The 12,258-nt window shown below is 41.3% G+C and overlaps 1 protein-coding gene across 4 annotated transcripts in view; it reads left to right on the top strand.

Moving 5' to 3' along the window:
* The window catches only part of BRCA1 (BRCA1 DNA repair associated), a 218,592-nt gene that overhangs the window by 150,599 nt on the left and 55,735 nt on the right, over nt 1-12,258 (top strand). For 3 of the 4 annotated variants that reach the window (XM_029573187.1, XM_029573188.1, XM_029573186.1), the window contains exons 13-14: nt 3,452-3,572; nt 10,945-11,159. In XM_029573187.1, the coding sequence (XP_029429047.1) occupies nt 3,452-3,572; nt 10,945-11,159 (336 nt within the window). The remainder of the gene's footprint in view (nt 1-3,451; nt 3,573-10,944; nt 11,160-12,258) is intronic. The other variant, XM_029573189.1, reaches the window with a different exon arrangement.

Genomic DNA, 12,258 nt, shown 5'->3' with positions numbered 1-12,258 from the left:
TTGTCGAGAGCAGAGGCAAAGGGAGAATATTACAGGCAAAGAAAGGAAGCATTCAGAATGATACTTTGGGGTAGCAGGAATGGTTCCAGCAGGCTGCAACTCCCCAGAAACCAACCGGATGGTTTCAGCAGGTTGGTGATGGCTGGTTATTGTCCAGCAAAGCTATGGGGACCTAGAAGGCCAGATGTTCAGGCAACGGCCTTGCTAGTCTTGGCAGCGGTCTGCATTATTACAAAGCTTGATGGTAAGACAATAGTGAAGCTGAGTGTTTGTGAATGGGAGAGAACCAGTGTAAGAACAAACTAAAACCAATTTGGTTAAGGAGTGATATCCAAGTGGCCATGCTGATGGCTGGCAGCTGGGATGTATCTTTGCAGCATGGACAGGAATAACTGGGCAGACTGGATTGGCCCATTGGCTTTTGTCTTCCATGATCTATGTAAAGCCTTCCATGATCTATGTAAAGCCTTCCATGATCTATGTAAAGCCCCTTATCTCTGTTGGGCAGTTTATCGTTATATGTAAACCGGAGTGATTTGTAGTCTCTATAAGAACCTCGGTATATAAAAATTAAAAATAAATAAAAATAAATAAAAATGATCTAGTACTTTACTATGTATGTAGCCCAATAGAGGACAGCAGTTCCGACTGAGCTACAAAAACCCCAAGCAGCAGGAGAAAACCGCTAGGTTTCAAAAGAAAATGTGTGAAAACATTGTTACGGTTCTTCATGCAGTTCAGCTCGCAAATGAAGCGAAAGGAAAATTCACGAGCTTGGGATAAGTCGGGTTGTGCATGGTGGAAAAAAATGGTTTTGCCTCCTAATACTGTATTTATAATGTTTTAGCAATATCTTTGGTGGGTGGGGGGTATATTATTTTCTGCTTCTCCCCCCCCCCCCTAGTTTTGGATGAGTTTGAAGGAGTTAGACCTTTAGCATGCCCACCCTCCTGGAGCCTATATTTATTTACAGTCATAGCGCTGAGCTCAACAGGGATGGACCAGTCATTTTTGCTGCAATTTGCATCTCTCTATTGCTGCTCCATACTGGGGAAGGGAAAGTTTAAAATAACGAAAAATAGACTGCAAAGTGATCCATTCACTGAGTGCTTTCAATTGCAAAATGGTAATGATATTTCTGTGCATGTACTTGGTTAGAAAAAGGGACATAATGTTTTCTTTCTCTGTTTTTAAATCTCCTGTTCTGGTTTGGTGCACAAGCAAATCAAACCAGCAGGACTGGCCCACCCTACTGATCCAGGCGCTCCTGAGCAGCAGCCGAACCTCTCTGCTGCTCTAATTTGCACTTCAGGGTGCTGCATCACAGTTGTATACAAACATCAGCCAGCCCCCATTTTCATTTTCTGCACCCTGCCAGTGTTTCCTTGATTACAGCTTTATCTCCAGTGAGAGAAGAAAGAGAAAAAGGCATTCGAGAAGGGCCAGCCCCATAACATGGTAGCAGCCTGTGCAGGAGTTCTGGGTTTGAATCCTTTAGCCTACTTCTGCTCCTAAGGCTGGGGATGGCGAGACATCTCCACCATTGCACAACACTGACATCTAGTGGCCAGACTTGGGGTTCTGCCTTACAGGGTTGTGAAAGAAGCCATGCCCTTCAACATGACACAAAATGGTGAGATCATTGGGATCAAAATTCATGATTAATGAAGTTTTCCGCCTTCGGTATCATATTTGCTCTTTCTACCAGTTAAAGTATTTTTGGCCAGTCTCAAAACTGCAGAAGCAACCAAAAAAAAAAATACAATTGCATCATCCAGCAGATGAACATGAGATCTCTGTTTGGGGATGCGTGGTTGCTTTCTGAATACAGCAGGCTTTAGTGTTCTTTAGCTCAGCTGCTTCCGTGATGTCTGAAACGAATAGATATACACTTCATTGGTAAAGCATGCCCTGTTTTGCAGCACTTTTTACATTTTCCATTTGAATGTAAAAGTGACAGGATTCATGTCTTTTCTTTTCCCTTCAATAGAATGCCTAAATGTGACAGTGAGTATCACATGAAAAATAGGGTTTAAATTGTTTTTTTTGTTTTAATGTTCAGTGGAATATACATTTAAGGCTAAGCTTCAGGCCCTTTAAGCCAGACTCTGCTCTTCCTCAGCAGAATCTGCCAAAGGAAACAACTCAGCAGCATTGGCTCTTTTCTCTCTGTCTCGGTTGCAGTTTGAACAAAGGTCATTATAGTCCTGGGTAAAAAAAAAAGCTGAAATCCTGCTGCTCTTTCCTGGAGCAAGCACCCTGATCCCATACTTTAGAAGCAGCCACAACACTTGCATCTCTGTAGCCCTTCAACTTTGGGATTGTTGGGGAGGGTGTAGATGTTTCAGGGCTAGCTGTCAGGCTTATGCTAAGTCTTACTAAAATCCTCCACAGTTTCTCTTTTGCTGCTTTCCCATATAGCTACTGGCTCTCCTCTGGTCAGTTTTTTAGGATGCTCAGTGCCAAACCCACCAAAATTGTAAAAAAAAAACTTGTTTTACACTCCAGCATGTACAGCAAAATAAAATGCATCGCTGGCAGAACACGTAACACAACTAGCAGACAGCGTATGTGTGGAGTTTTAGCTTCATTCCAGCTTGGAAAAAAATCTGAATCTCACCCCCAAGTTCTAGCAGTGACAATCAATCTGATGTTGTTTTTCCCTTGCAAATCTCAATGAGATGTAATAGAGATCTCTGAAAATCCAAGGTGGATCTGAGCAAAATCTGCCACTCTGGATTTCTGCCTATTCCTAATAGTGCCAACTGATTCCGTTTTCGACTGATTTCTCTCCATAAAAAGGCCAGTCCTGGCCATGTAACTAAAGTAGCACTTCAACCCTGAGGATACGAGAGTTGAAATGGAGCACTTGGAGGTATTGTGTGGCCCTATCTATTTATTTTTATTTATTTAAAAGGTGTTTATTACCCACTCTTCTGAGAAGTTTGGAGCGGGTTACAGTTAAAATGTATATAATTTAAAATGAAAACAGAACAAACAAGACAGAACCACCATGCTACAAGGTAGAAGTGCCTCATACAAAATTCGAGAGCTCTGAAAGAAATAATACAAGTTGCTGGACCTGAACAAAGTATGAAGTTTAGGTTGGGACAGGAAAGGCTTTGCTGAACAAATGTGTCTACAGAAATTTTTTAAATTCTTTGCTGTCCTGGGTAAGACAAATATGATGTGACAAAGAGTTCCATGATGTAAGGTCATAATGATAGAAAAGGAGCATTCCTTGGTCTTCCCTATCAGAAAGCCTCAAAAGTACCTCTGAGGGGAGCTGCAGTCTGCTTTCTAGGACAGAGGCATTTGCTAGAAAGCCATTTGTTTTGGCAATTTGAGAGGAAGAGGATGTGAGAGAATAGGGAACATTATTGAGAATCAGCCATGATGGCTCACTGATTCAAGAATGCAAGGATTACCTAAATAAAGACTGTCGTTGCAGGGGAAGCATCATTTTCCACTTGGGATGGCGAGCAGAAGGGGCAATGCATTCCAGCAGATGGAGGCCAGGCCGCCAAGGATGACCAGCCCCACGGGAACAGCCAAGAGGCAAATATCAACAGGTAAATACAGAGCCAGGATGCGGGATCCTGGTTTGCAGCATTCCCATGATAGCTTAGCAGAGAACAATTCCTTCATGAGGATGCAGATTAGCATTTTATAAAAGCAAATATTCAGAACCTTCCCTGAACAAAAAGACCCTTTGGGCCTTGATCAGCACAGAGTGTCATGTTATATACATAGGCAGGGGAAAGGCTTGCGTGCTTTTAACTCATGGATTTCCTACAAATATTCAAAGCAAAGGTCCATACACAGATTTGCGCCAGCTCCTGGCAAGGCTTAATTTGTGCATACTTTTTAAAATTGAAAGTACGTGCAGACATCCCAACTCTTCTCCCCATCCACCAAGAACAGGGCTTTTTCTTGTGTGCACACACAAGTATATATGCAAACTTGGCAGATTTTGTAACTAAACATAAAACTGAGCTTTACGAACAGGAATGGCTTTGAAGATATGGTTCGGGGGGGGTGGGTGGCAAATTGGTAACAGTTTGTATAAATTTCATGGCACGTTCGTGCATAGGTTCCACCAGTTTTCATAGGAGAAGTGTGCACGTGAGTACTTTTCCTTTTTAAAAATGAATCCCACCAAAACTACCTGCACACAATTATATCTACTGAAATGTGTGCTTAAATCTCGGGGAGAATTTTTATGCGCCTACTTCTGAAAATGTCAAGGTACGTGCCTTGAGTACAAACTGCTCCCCACCCTCCTCCAGAAATGCCTCTGCTCAGTTTGGGTAAACTTACAAGCAAACGTTTATTTTTATTTATTTATTTATTTCGAGTTTTTTTTATCCACCGACGTATAGCAATCTGCCTTCACACCGGTTTACATGGTAACAACTTAATACACCGATGTAACATTGTAAAGTATATTACAGTTAACATAGGCGAGTATATTACAGTTGAACGATAAACTTCTTAATAGCACAGCTGTAGCACATTTTTAACCGAACAATTACTAACATCAGGCGCTATGAATGGTATTGTAGGCGGGGAGTATCGGATCATTCATTAGTTATAAGGAGGGTGCGTTGAAGGAGATCGTGGAGGGTAGAGAGAAACATGAACCACGTGTGGAAGTTTACCCACGGGTGGGCAGTTTTGTGAGAGACAATGTCTGTCTGGAAGTCAAAATGACTCCCCCCACCTCACCCCAAGAGTCATTTTCAAAGCCATTTGCCTGAGTAAAGAGTGATGTAAACTGTCCGTTTCAACATTGCCCTCCCTCGCCTCTAGCTGGATTGAAGGGGAGGCTATCCCGAGAGTGTTTTGTGCAGGATCAGAAAACAGCGCATGGATTGCTTTTTCAAATCTCCAGGCATTGTTTTCCACCTGCAGAAAAGAGCAGGTGCAAAGTCTGCAGGAGCTTTATACCCATGGCGGTTCCTTTTTTTTTTTTTTTTTGCAAATTGGGTACAAGATCTTCTACCCATGGACTTTGCACTTAGGGGGACAGTTTAAACATTGCTCCCGGAAGCCCTGGCTATGCTTGTTCAAGGTTTATGCCCACGTAAGATTTTGCTCTCGAATTGAACCCTTTCTGACTTCTGATTTTTCAGATGCTCTTGTTCTTGGCTGAATGGCAGCTGACTTGGCCAGAGCCACCAAATGCTAATTGCCATGCTACAGATAGAGCTAACTTATGGCTTTTTACCAGAGCCCTCATGTATTGGGTGTTGCCTATAACTTGTCACATCTTTGTACTGTCTGCCAGAGCACTTTGGCGGCTTGTGAGCCCATGGCACGCTCAGGGGCCTATTTACCAAAATGCTATAATGTGTATTATTGGTGAATAGGCTTCATTCCGCTTCATCCATTCAGACCAGTCTGCTTCCAAAACTGTTATATCTGTTTTAGCACAAGCCATGTTCAGTGCCAGTTAATGTGTTTAATGATTTGAATGAATGATTTCTAAAATTTATTTAGCAGGGTAAACAAGCCCAAGTTGCAGGGCAGCATGGCTCTGCCTCGCCTTCGGATATATTATTGGGCAGCCAGACTTATCTTTATGAAAACCCTGGTCGGGAGCCTGAGAGGCGTCCTGGCTGCACCTGGAAAAGTTTCAGGCTCAAGCGGTTAATTTAGGGTTATTGCCCTTTTTGCCACGAGACTTTCCCAACAGTAGAAGAGTCTGTAGGAAAAGCCCCATGATAGCTCATACCATTTAAATATGGCGTCAAGTACTTAATTTTTTAGGGCGAATAAATGAGAATGTCTCCTTCGTTGCTCCTATATATGAAACTCCTAATCTTTCAGCCTGTACCTTTTTTTTCAACCATTAAGGAATGGAAGGATAACGGTCTTGTCTATGTTGCGCAACTATGGGATGAGGCGGGGTTTGCTACGTATCAGTCTTTTTGTGATGAACATGACTTCCCTTCCCATTCTCATGCTTCCTTTCTTCAATTAAGGGGGGGGCATTTAAAGAGTAAAATTTGGTTTGACTAAGGCGCTGCACTAACTTGATGGGCTAGAGACTTTTTTGAGTGATCCCGATGCCTACGAGAAGGGCATTCTTTTTGGTAAATATGGGAAAGAAACACTGCAATTTATAGTAGATGCGTGGAATACTGATTTAAATTTAACACTCGATAAGTCCTGGAAGCATATCTGGAATTTAGCGCATCACATTTCTGTCTGTGCTAAAAGGACTGAACTGATGGTTAAACTGTTGAATAGAACCTATCATACCCCTATCTTTTATTCTAAATGTTTTCCAAATGCTGGAGATGGTGTGGTCAGACGGGTTCTTATTTCACATGTGGTACTGTCCAGTGGTCAGTAATTTCTGGAAGCAAGTCACTCAGGAAGTTGCTGATATTCAGGGGTCCCTGTTCAGGTGACTCCTGAATTTGGGTTACTGGGCCATTGGAATAATTCATTGATACCAGTTAAATATAGAGCGTTGGTGGGACAGCTGCTTTTGACAGCTAGGTTCACTGTGGCCACCTGTTGGAAGACCAGACCTAACATTGAATACTGGAGGTCACAGATTAGAAACATCGCTGACATTGAGTTGTTATGCTTGACCTCAAGAATGAACATGCAGAATATGTCCGTATCTGGGGCCCAAATCATGAATATTTGGAAAATGCTTAATTACTGTTTTTGTGTGCTTTAATGTATATGGTTGGGGAATTTCAGCTATCATGTTTATGCCGATTTTACAATCTATAATTCGATTTATTCTTTTTATTTGTTTCCTTATGGAAATCCTGTTTTCTTTGTATGTTGCTGAGGAGTCTTCCTCTATCATTTCTTTAATATATGCCTTAAAAACCTTTATAAATAGTTATTAAAAAAATTAAAAAAAAAAGCAAACAATGTTAGGAATTATTAGGAAGGGAATGGTGAATAAAACAGAGAATGTCATAATGCCTTTGTATCGCTCCATGGTAAGACTGCACCTTGAATTCTGAGTACAATTCTGATCGCCACATCTCAAGAAAGATATAGTTCAGCTGGAGAAGGTACAGAGAAAGGCAACCAAAATGATAAAGGGGATAAAACTGCTCCCCTATGAGGAAAGACTAAAGAGGTTAGGGCTGTTCAGCTTGGAAAAACTTCGTTTCCACTTAATGCATAATTAAGATCTGGAATTCATTGCCAGAGGAAGTGGTTAGGGAAGTTAGTTTAGCTGGGTTTAACAAAGGTTTGGATAAGTTCCTGGAGGAGAAGTTCATAAACTGCTGTTAATCAAGTTGACTTAGGGAATAACCAGTAGCATGGGATCTATTTAATGTGTGGGATCCTGCCAGGTACTTGTAACCTGGATTGGCCATTGTTGGAAACAGTTATCTGATCCAGTATCACAACTTCTTAACCAGGGGTGGACAATGTGCAGGTGAATTTCCTCAGTTGCCATGTAGTAGACCCGGGGAACTGTTCTCTCTCTCAAGGAGCTTTCGATCTAATAGTCACCGGATGGGGTCTCTCGGAACTGGATCTGATGGCTGCCAGCAAGAATGCAAAGATGCACAAGTTTTTCATCCGAAAGAGAGGAGCTCTTTCGTCCAGGCTTTTTGCCCCAATACAGGTTTGACTGACAGAGGCAATTCTGTACGTATTTCTTCCTTTGCCTATGAGAGGCAGGGTACTTCAGAAGGTCACTTATCATCCAGATCTACATGGCCAATTGCTAGTTGCTCTGGATTGCCATGTTGTCCATGGTATGTGGTCCTCAGTCCTTTGCTTTGCGGCAACCTTATAAAGATGGCTGACCCAAGATCTCGGATCGATTTTATCTTGTGGTTTGGCTGTTGAGCGGGTGCATTTAGTGAAGGTTATTCTCCAGATATTGGCCTTTGTGAGAGTACTCTTGGTGGAGAAGGTTGTTCTCTGGCTGTGGGGCTGGTCTTCTGAGATCTCGGAAATTTTTCACCTCCCTGGCTTATGTCCACATATGGAGAGCATTTGAGGATTGGTGCACTGGGCGTCAGTGTGCTCCTGAGGCCGCATCAGTTCCATTGATTTGGATTACTTGCAGGAAGACCTCTCTAAGTGTTTGGCTCTGAACACATTGAAGGGGCAGGTGGCAGCTCTCTCTTTTGCTCTAGGGAGCATATTCAAGGTAGACCACTGTATTCATCCAGATGTCTCGCTTCATGAGGGGTGTGAAGCATATTAGGCCTCTGCTTCAAATTCGGTTCCCCTTCTGGGATCTAAATTTAATTTTGGCCTTCTTGGCGGAATCTAAGTTTTCTCCTCTTAAGTCTGTCTCTCTATGACTGCTTGCCTTAAAGATGGTTTTCTTGGTTGCCATTTCTGCAGCTCAGAGGATGTTGGAGGTACAGGTGCTTTCTTGTTTGGAGCCTTTTTTGTTGGTTACAGGAGACAGAATACAAATTAGTAAGTTCCCCACTTTCTTCCCAAGGTTTTTTTTTTTGATTTCCATCTCAATCAGTCGATTTGCTTATCTTTGTTCAGAAAATGGACAGGTGACGAGATCTATACCTTCTTTGTCCCGTGTATGTGTGGAGACATCTTTTACTGAATCTCAAGGTGTCAAGCATATCAGAAAAGTTGGATCTTCTGTTGGTCTGGTATAGTGAGGTATGAAAAGGAGAGGTGACCTCTACGGCTGCAGTGACGTTATGGATTAAGGAGGTCATTACAGCAGTTTATATGGACTCCGGTATCCATTGCTGAAACAGGTTCAGGTTCACTTCATGAGGGTGCAGGTAACTTTGTGGGCGAAGTTGAGATTGGTCTCTCCTTTGGAGATCTATAAAGCAGCACATTGGTCTTTGCATACTTTAACTAAGCATTACTGTCTGGATGTCTGAGCTGGAGAGGAGGCTTCCTTCATTTTGGCAGTTTTGCGAAGAGCTTGGACAGCATCCCACATTACAAGGGAGTAGGTTGGATACATCCCATTCGTCTGGACTGGTTTGACTAGATGAAAAGGAAGGTGAAACTACTTTTTACCTGATAATTTCCTTTCCTTTAATTCAGTCAGAACAGTCCAGGTCCCTCCCTATACTTCAGTGTCTTACTTCACTCTCTGCATTAGAGAAGATGTTTTTGCAAGCAAGTAAGCAGAGTTGGGAAGCACAGTGGATGTCTATACTTCGCTATAGGTGAGTGATTTCTTATTCTGCTGTTTGGAAACTATTCTTTTGTTTCTGCTTCCTGATTCTTCTGGAAATCCACTAGTTAAAAAAAATGGTTAATTTGTTGATTGTGTTAAAATTGTCCACAGTTTGCTTGTTACAGGAATACTGGCAGGCTGTTGTCAGCATGGAGGTACATAAGGAGTGACATCAGTGAGCCTGTTGCTATAATTTGGAACAGAGATCAACACAATACAAGGTTCCATATTAGGAGTCTTCATTCAGTGAAACAATCTAGACATTGTTGAAATCTTCTGCTCAATGTGTAACAGCAGCCAAGAAAGCAAATAGAATTCTAGGGATTATTAGGAAAGGAATGGAGAGGAAAGCAGAGACTATCAAAATGCCTCTGTATTGCTCCATGGTGCGACCTCGTCTTGAGTACTGTGTGCAGTTCTGGTCACCACATTTCAAAAAAGATATAGCAGAATTGGAAAAGATACAGAGAAGGGCAACTAAAATAAGGGGATGGAACGATCCCCTATGAGGAAAGACTAAAGAAAAGACTAGGTCTCTTCAGCTTGGAGAAGAGATGGCTGAGGGGGAGGTATGATTGAGGTTTATAAAATAATAAGTAGAGTGGAACAAGTAAATGTTAATCTGTTTTTTAACTTTCAAAGAGTACAAAGACTAGGAGACACATAATGAAGTTACTAGGTGATACATTTAAAACTAATAAGAGAAAATATATTTTTACACAACACACAAGCTCTGGAATTCATTGCCAGAGGACATGATGATTTCTAAAAGGTTTGGACAAGTTCCTGGAGGAAAAGTCCATAAACCATTGTTAAGGTATAGTTGCATATATCCACTGCTAATTCTAGGGATAAGCAGCTTGGAATCTATCTACCCCTTGGGATCCTGCCAGGTATTCGTGACCTGGATTGGCCACTGTTGGAAACAGAATTCTAGGCTTGATGGACCTTTGATCTGGCAAGTCTTTTGTTCTTATGTCTTTATCTGCGGGTTCGCATTAATAATCCATTGGTCTGGATTGATCTGACTATATTCGAGGAAAGGAAATTATCTGGTAAGAAGTAATTTCACCTTAATCTCAATGGGGCCTATTGACAAACAATGTGTTAATGCTTGTTTGGGTCTTTATCTGCTGACATTTACTATGTTGCGTTTTTGGTAAGTAGGGCCTCTCAGCCAGCTGCTAACCATGGAGAGACATGCTTCCTCTCTCCCTCTCTTCCTTCCTAAGTGGCTCTGTGCTGCTACTTGTGATGCAGGTATTTTTGAGACATACCCTGCTTCCCCACACAAATGCCACTGAGCTCCAAGGCAGCTTTTCTGATCAACTGCTGATAATACCTTAGACTGAAAAAAAAAAGCTTAAGTTGTAAAGATTTTGCTGTAGCGGATGTAACAGGAGAAAAAAAAAAAAGCAGTCCAATTAATTTTGTGCTCTTCAGTACATGGTCTACATCCATAATGTAATTTTATAAATTTTAATTATCTCTGTTTTTTTGTTTTTTTATTGTAATTTAATATATTTTCTTTCAAGTTTGCTGGTTTGTACATTGCTTTGTAGCCTTTTATGGGAGGAGCAATCTTAAAATATGAAAATAAATAAACAAATGAAAGCCATCACTAGGTTATTGGTAAAAGCCGATTTTGGATCAAAAGAATTGAAAGGAAAAAATAAAAAGGGAAAATTGTATTTATGTTGCAGATGAGAAGCTTGGTTACCAAATGTTACATGCAATTTATTCGTGGGTTTTTTTGTTTGTTTGTTTTTTTTTAACAGTTGTGTGGTGTTTACTTCAAGATCGCCGACTCCCCCTTCCACCCCATCTGAATCCCAGCTCCGGGAGAAGAAAATGCCAGAGGTGGCAAGGTGCTCCATCCTTCTCCTGAAGGAACTCAAAGACAACATCACCCAGGAAGATCACTCTGCCCTTCCAGAGCGGCAACCAGATCAGGAGTCATCCAGACAATGCGTGGCAGGCAGACCGACACCAGGTAAGAGCAGCAGCAGCTTGGCCTTCATGTGCTGCTTGCTTTCTGCTTGCAGTTTAACTAATCAAGGAGATTTTCAGTATCATAGCATCCTTCAGATGTTAAAGGAGTCTCAGCAGAAACACCTCAGTTCAGTTAGCAGCTGCAATAAAACTAACCAGATCCCTTGCCTTGCTTTTGTGTTTAATTTTGTTTCTGGGGGAGGTTCAAGGGTAAACCCTGTTAGCAAATCCTTCCTCCTGGGCCGTGCCTACCATTACGAATCTAATTATGTCGGGGATGGGTGCTGCTGTGCTGATCCTCATCAAGGCTCCGTACAGGTATCACAGTGTCGCAAGTAAAATATGTGGACAGTCGCTGGTATTTTTAACTATAAATTTGATTGTAATCTGCCTTCAGACCAGCTTGGTAAAGGAGGGATATCAAATGTTTGTTGATAAACTTAAGGATGGAGATTTGTTTAAAAAAAAAAAAAAAGCCATGATCATAAAAGGTATGCAATTTTAAAAAGTTTTGGTTTTGTATTTTATTTGTTTTGAGTTGAACAAAATATCAGAAATAAAATATATTTAGGGTAATAAAGGAAAGGGATCTAGAATCAAAAACAAAAAGTGGCAGCAGTACAGAGCAGCAGTTGGTAGATTGGTACTTTGGAGAATCTAGCTGCTCTTTCAAAGTACGTTAATGAGATATTGATATAGATGGGAGTTTCTATAAAGATGTTGCCCTTGTAATGAGGATAAGAGAGAATCATACATACATACATGTATATTTATATACATGTATGTATACAAACAGATATACACTGCAAACCTTCTTTAAAACAAATGCATTCACCTACTCCCACACTGGTTGCTATAAAGAGATATTTTTCTTATTTGACAGATGTCATTGGTCTATTTTTGGATTCATTGCCGGGGCTAACACTTGTTCTTGGGGAAAGACCAGGCAGCCCAGAGCACAGTCTATGAACCGCTGAAAAAACCAGCACAGAATAATATTGCCTTTAAAGACCTTTTATATTTTAGTGTGTTTAAAAATGTTTTCTCCGGTTACTTACTTGGGTCCTTTTCCTCTCATGTGGTTATAAAATAATTTTTCC

Source organism: Rhinatrema bivittatum, chromosome 12 (assembly GCF_901001135.1).
Source record: "Rhinatrema bivittatum chromosome 12, aRhiBiv1.1, whole genome shotgun sequence".
NCBI lineage: Eukaryota > Metazoa > Chordata > Amphibia > Gymnophiona > Rhinatrematidae > Rhinatrema > Rhinatrema bivittatum.
Note: the sequence above shows the minus strand (reverse complement) of the source record. Positions and strands in the feature narration are given on the sequence as shown.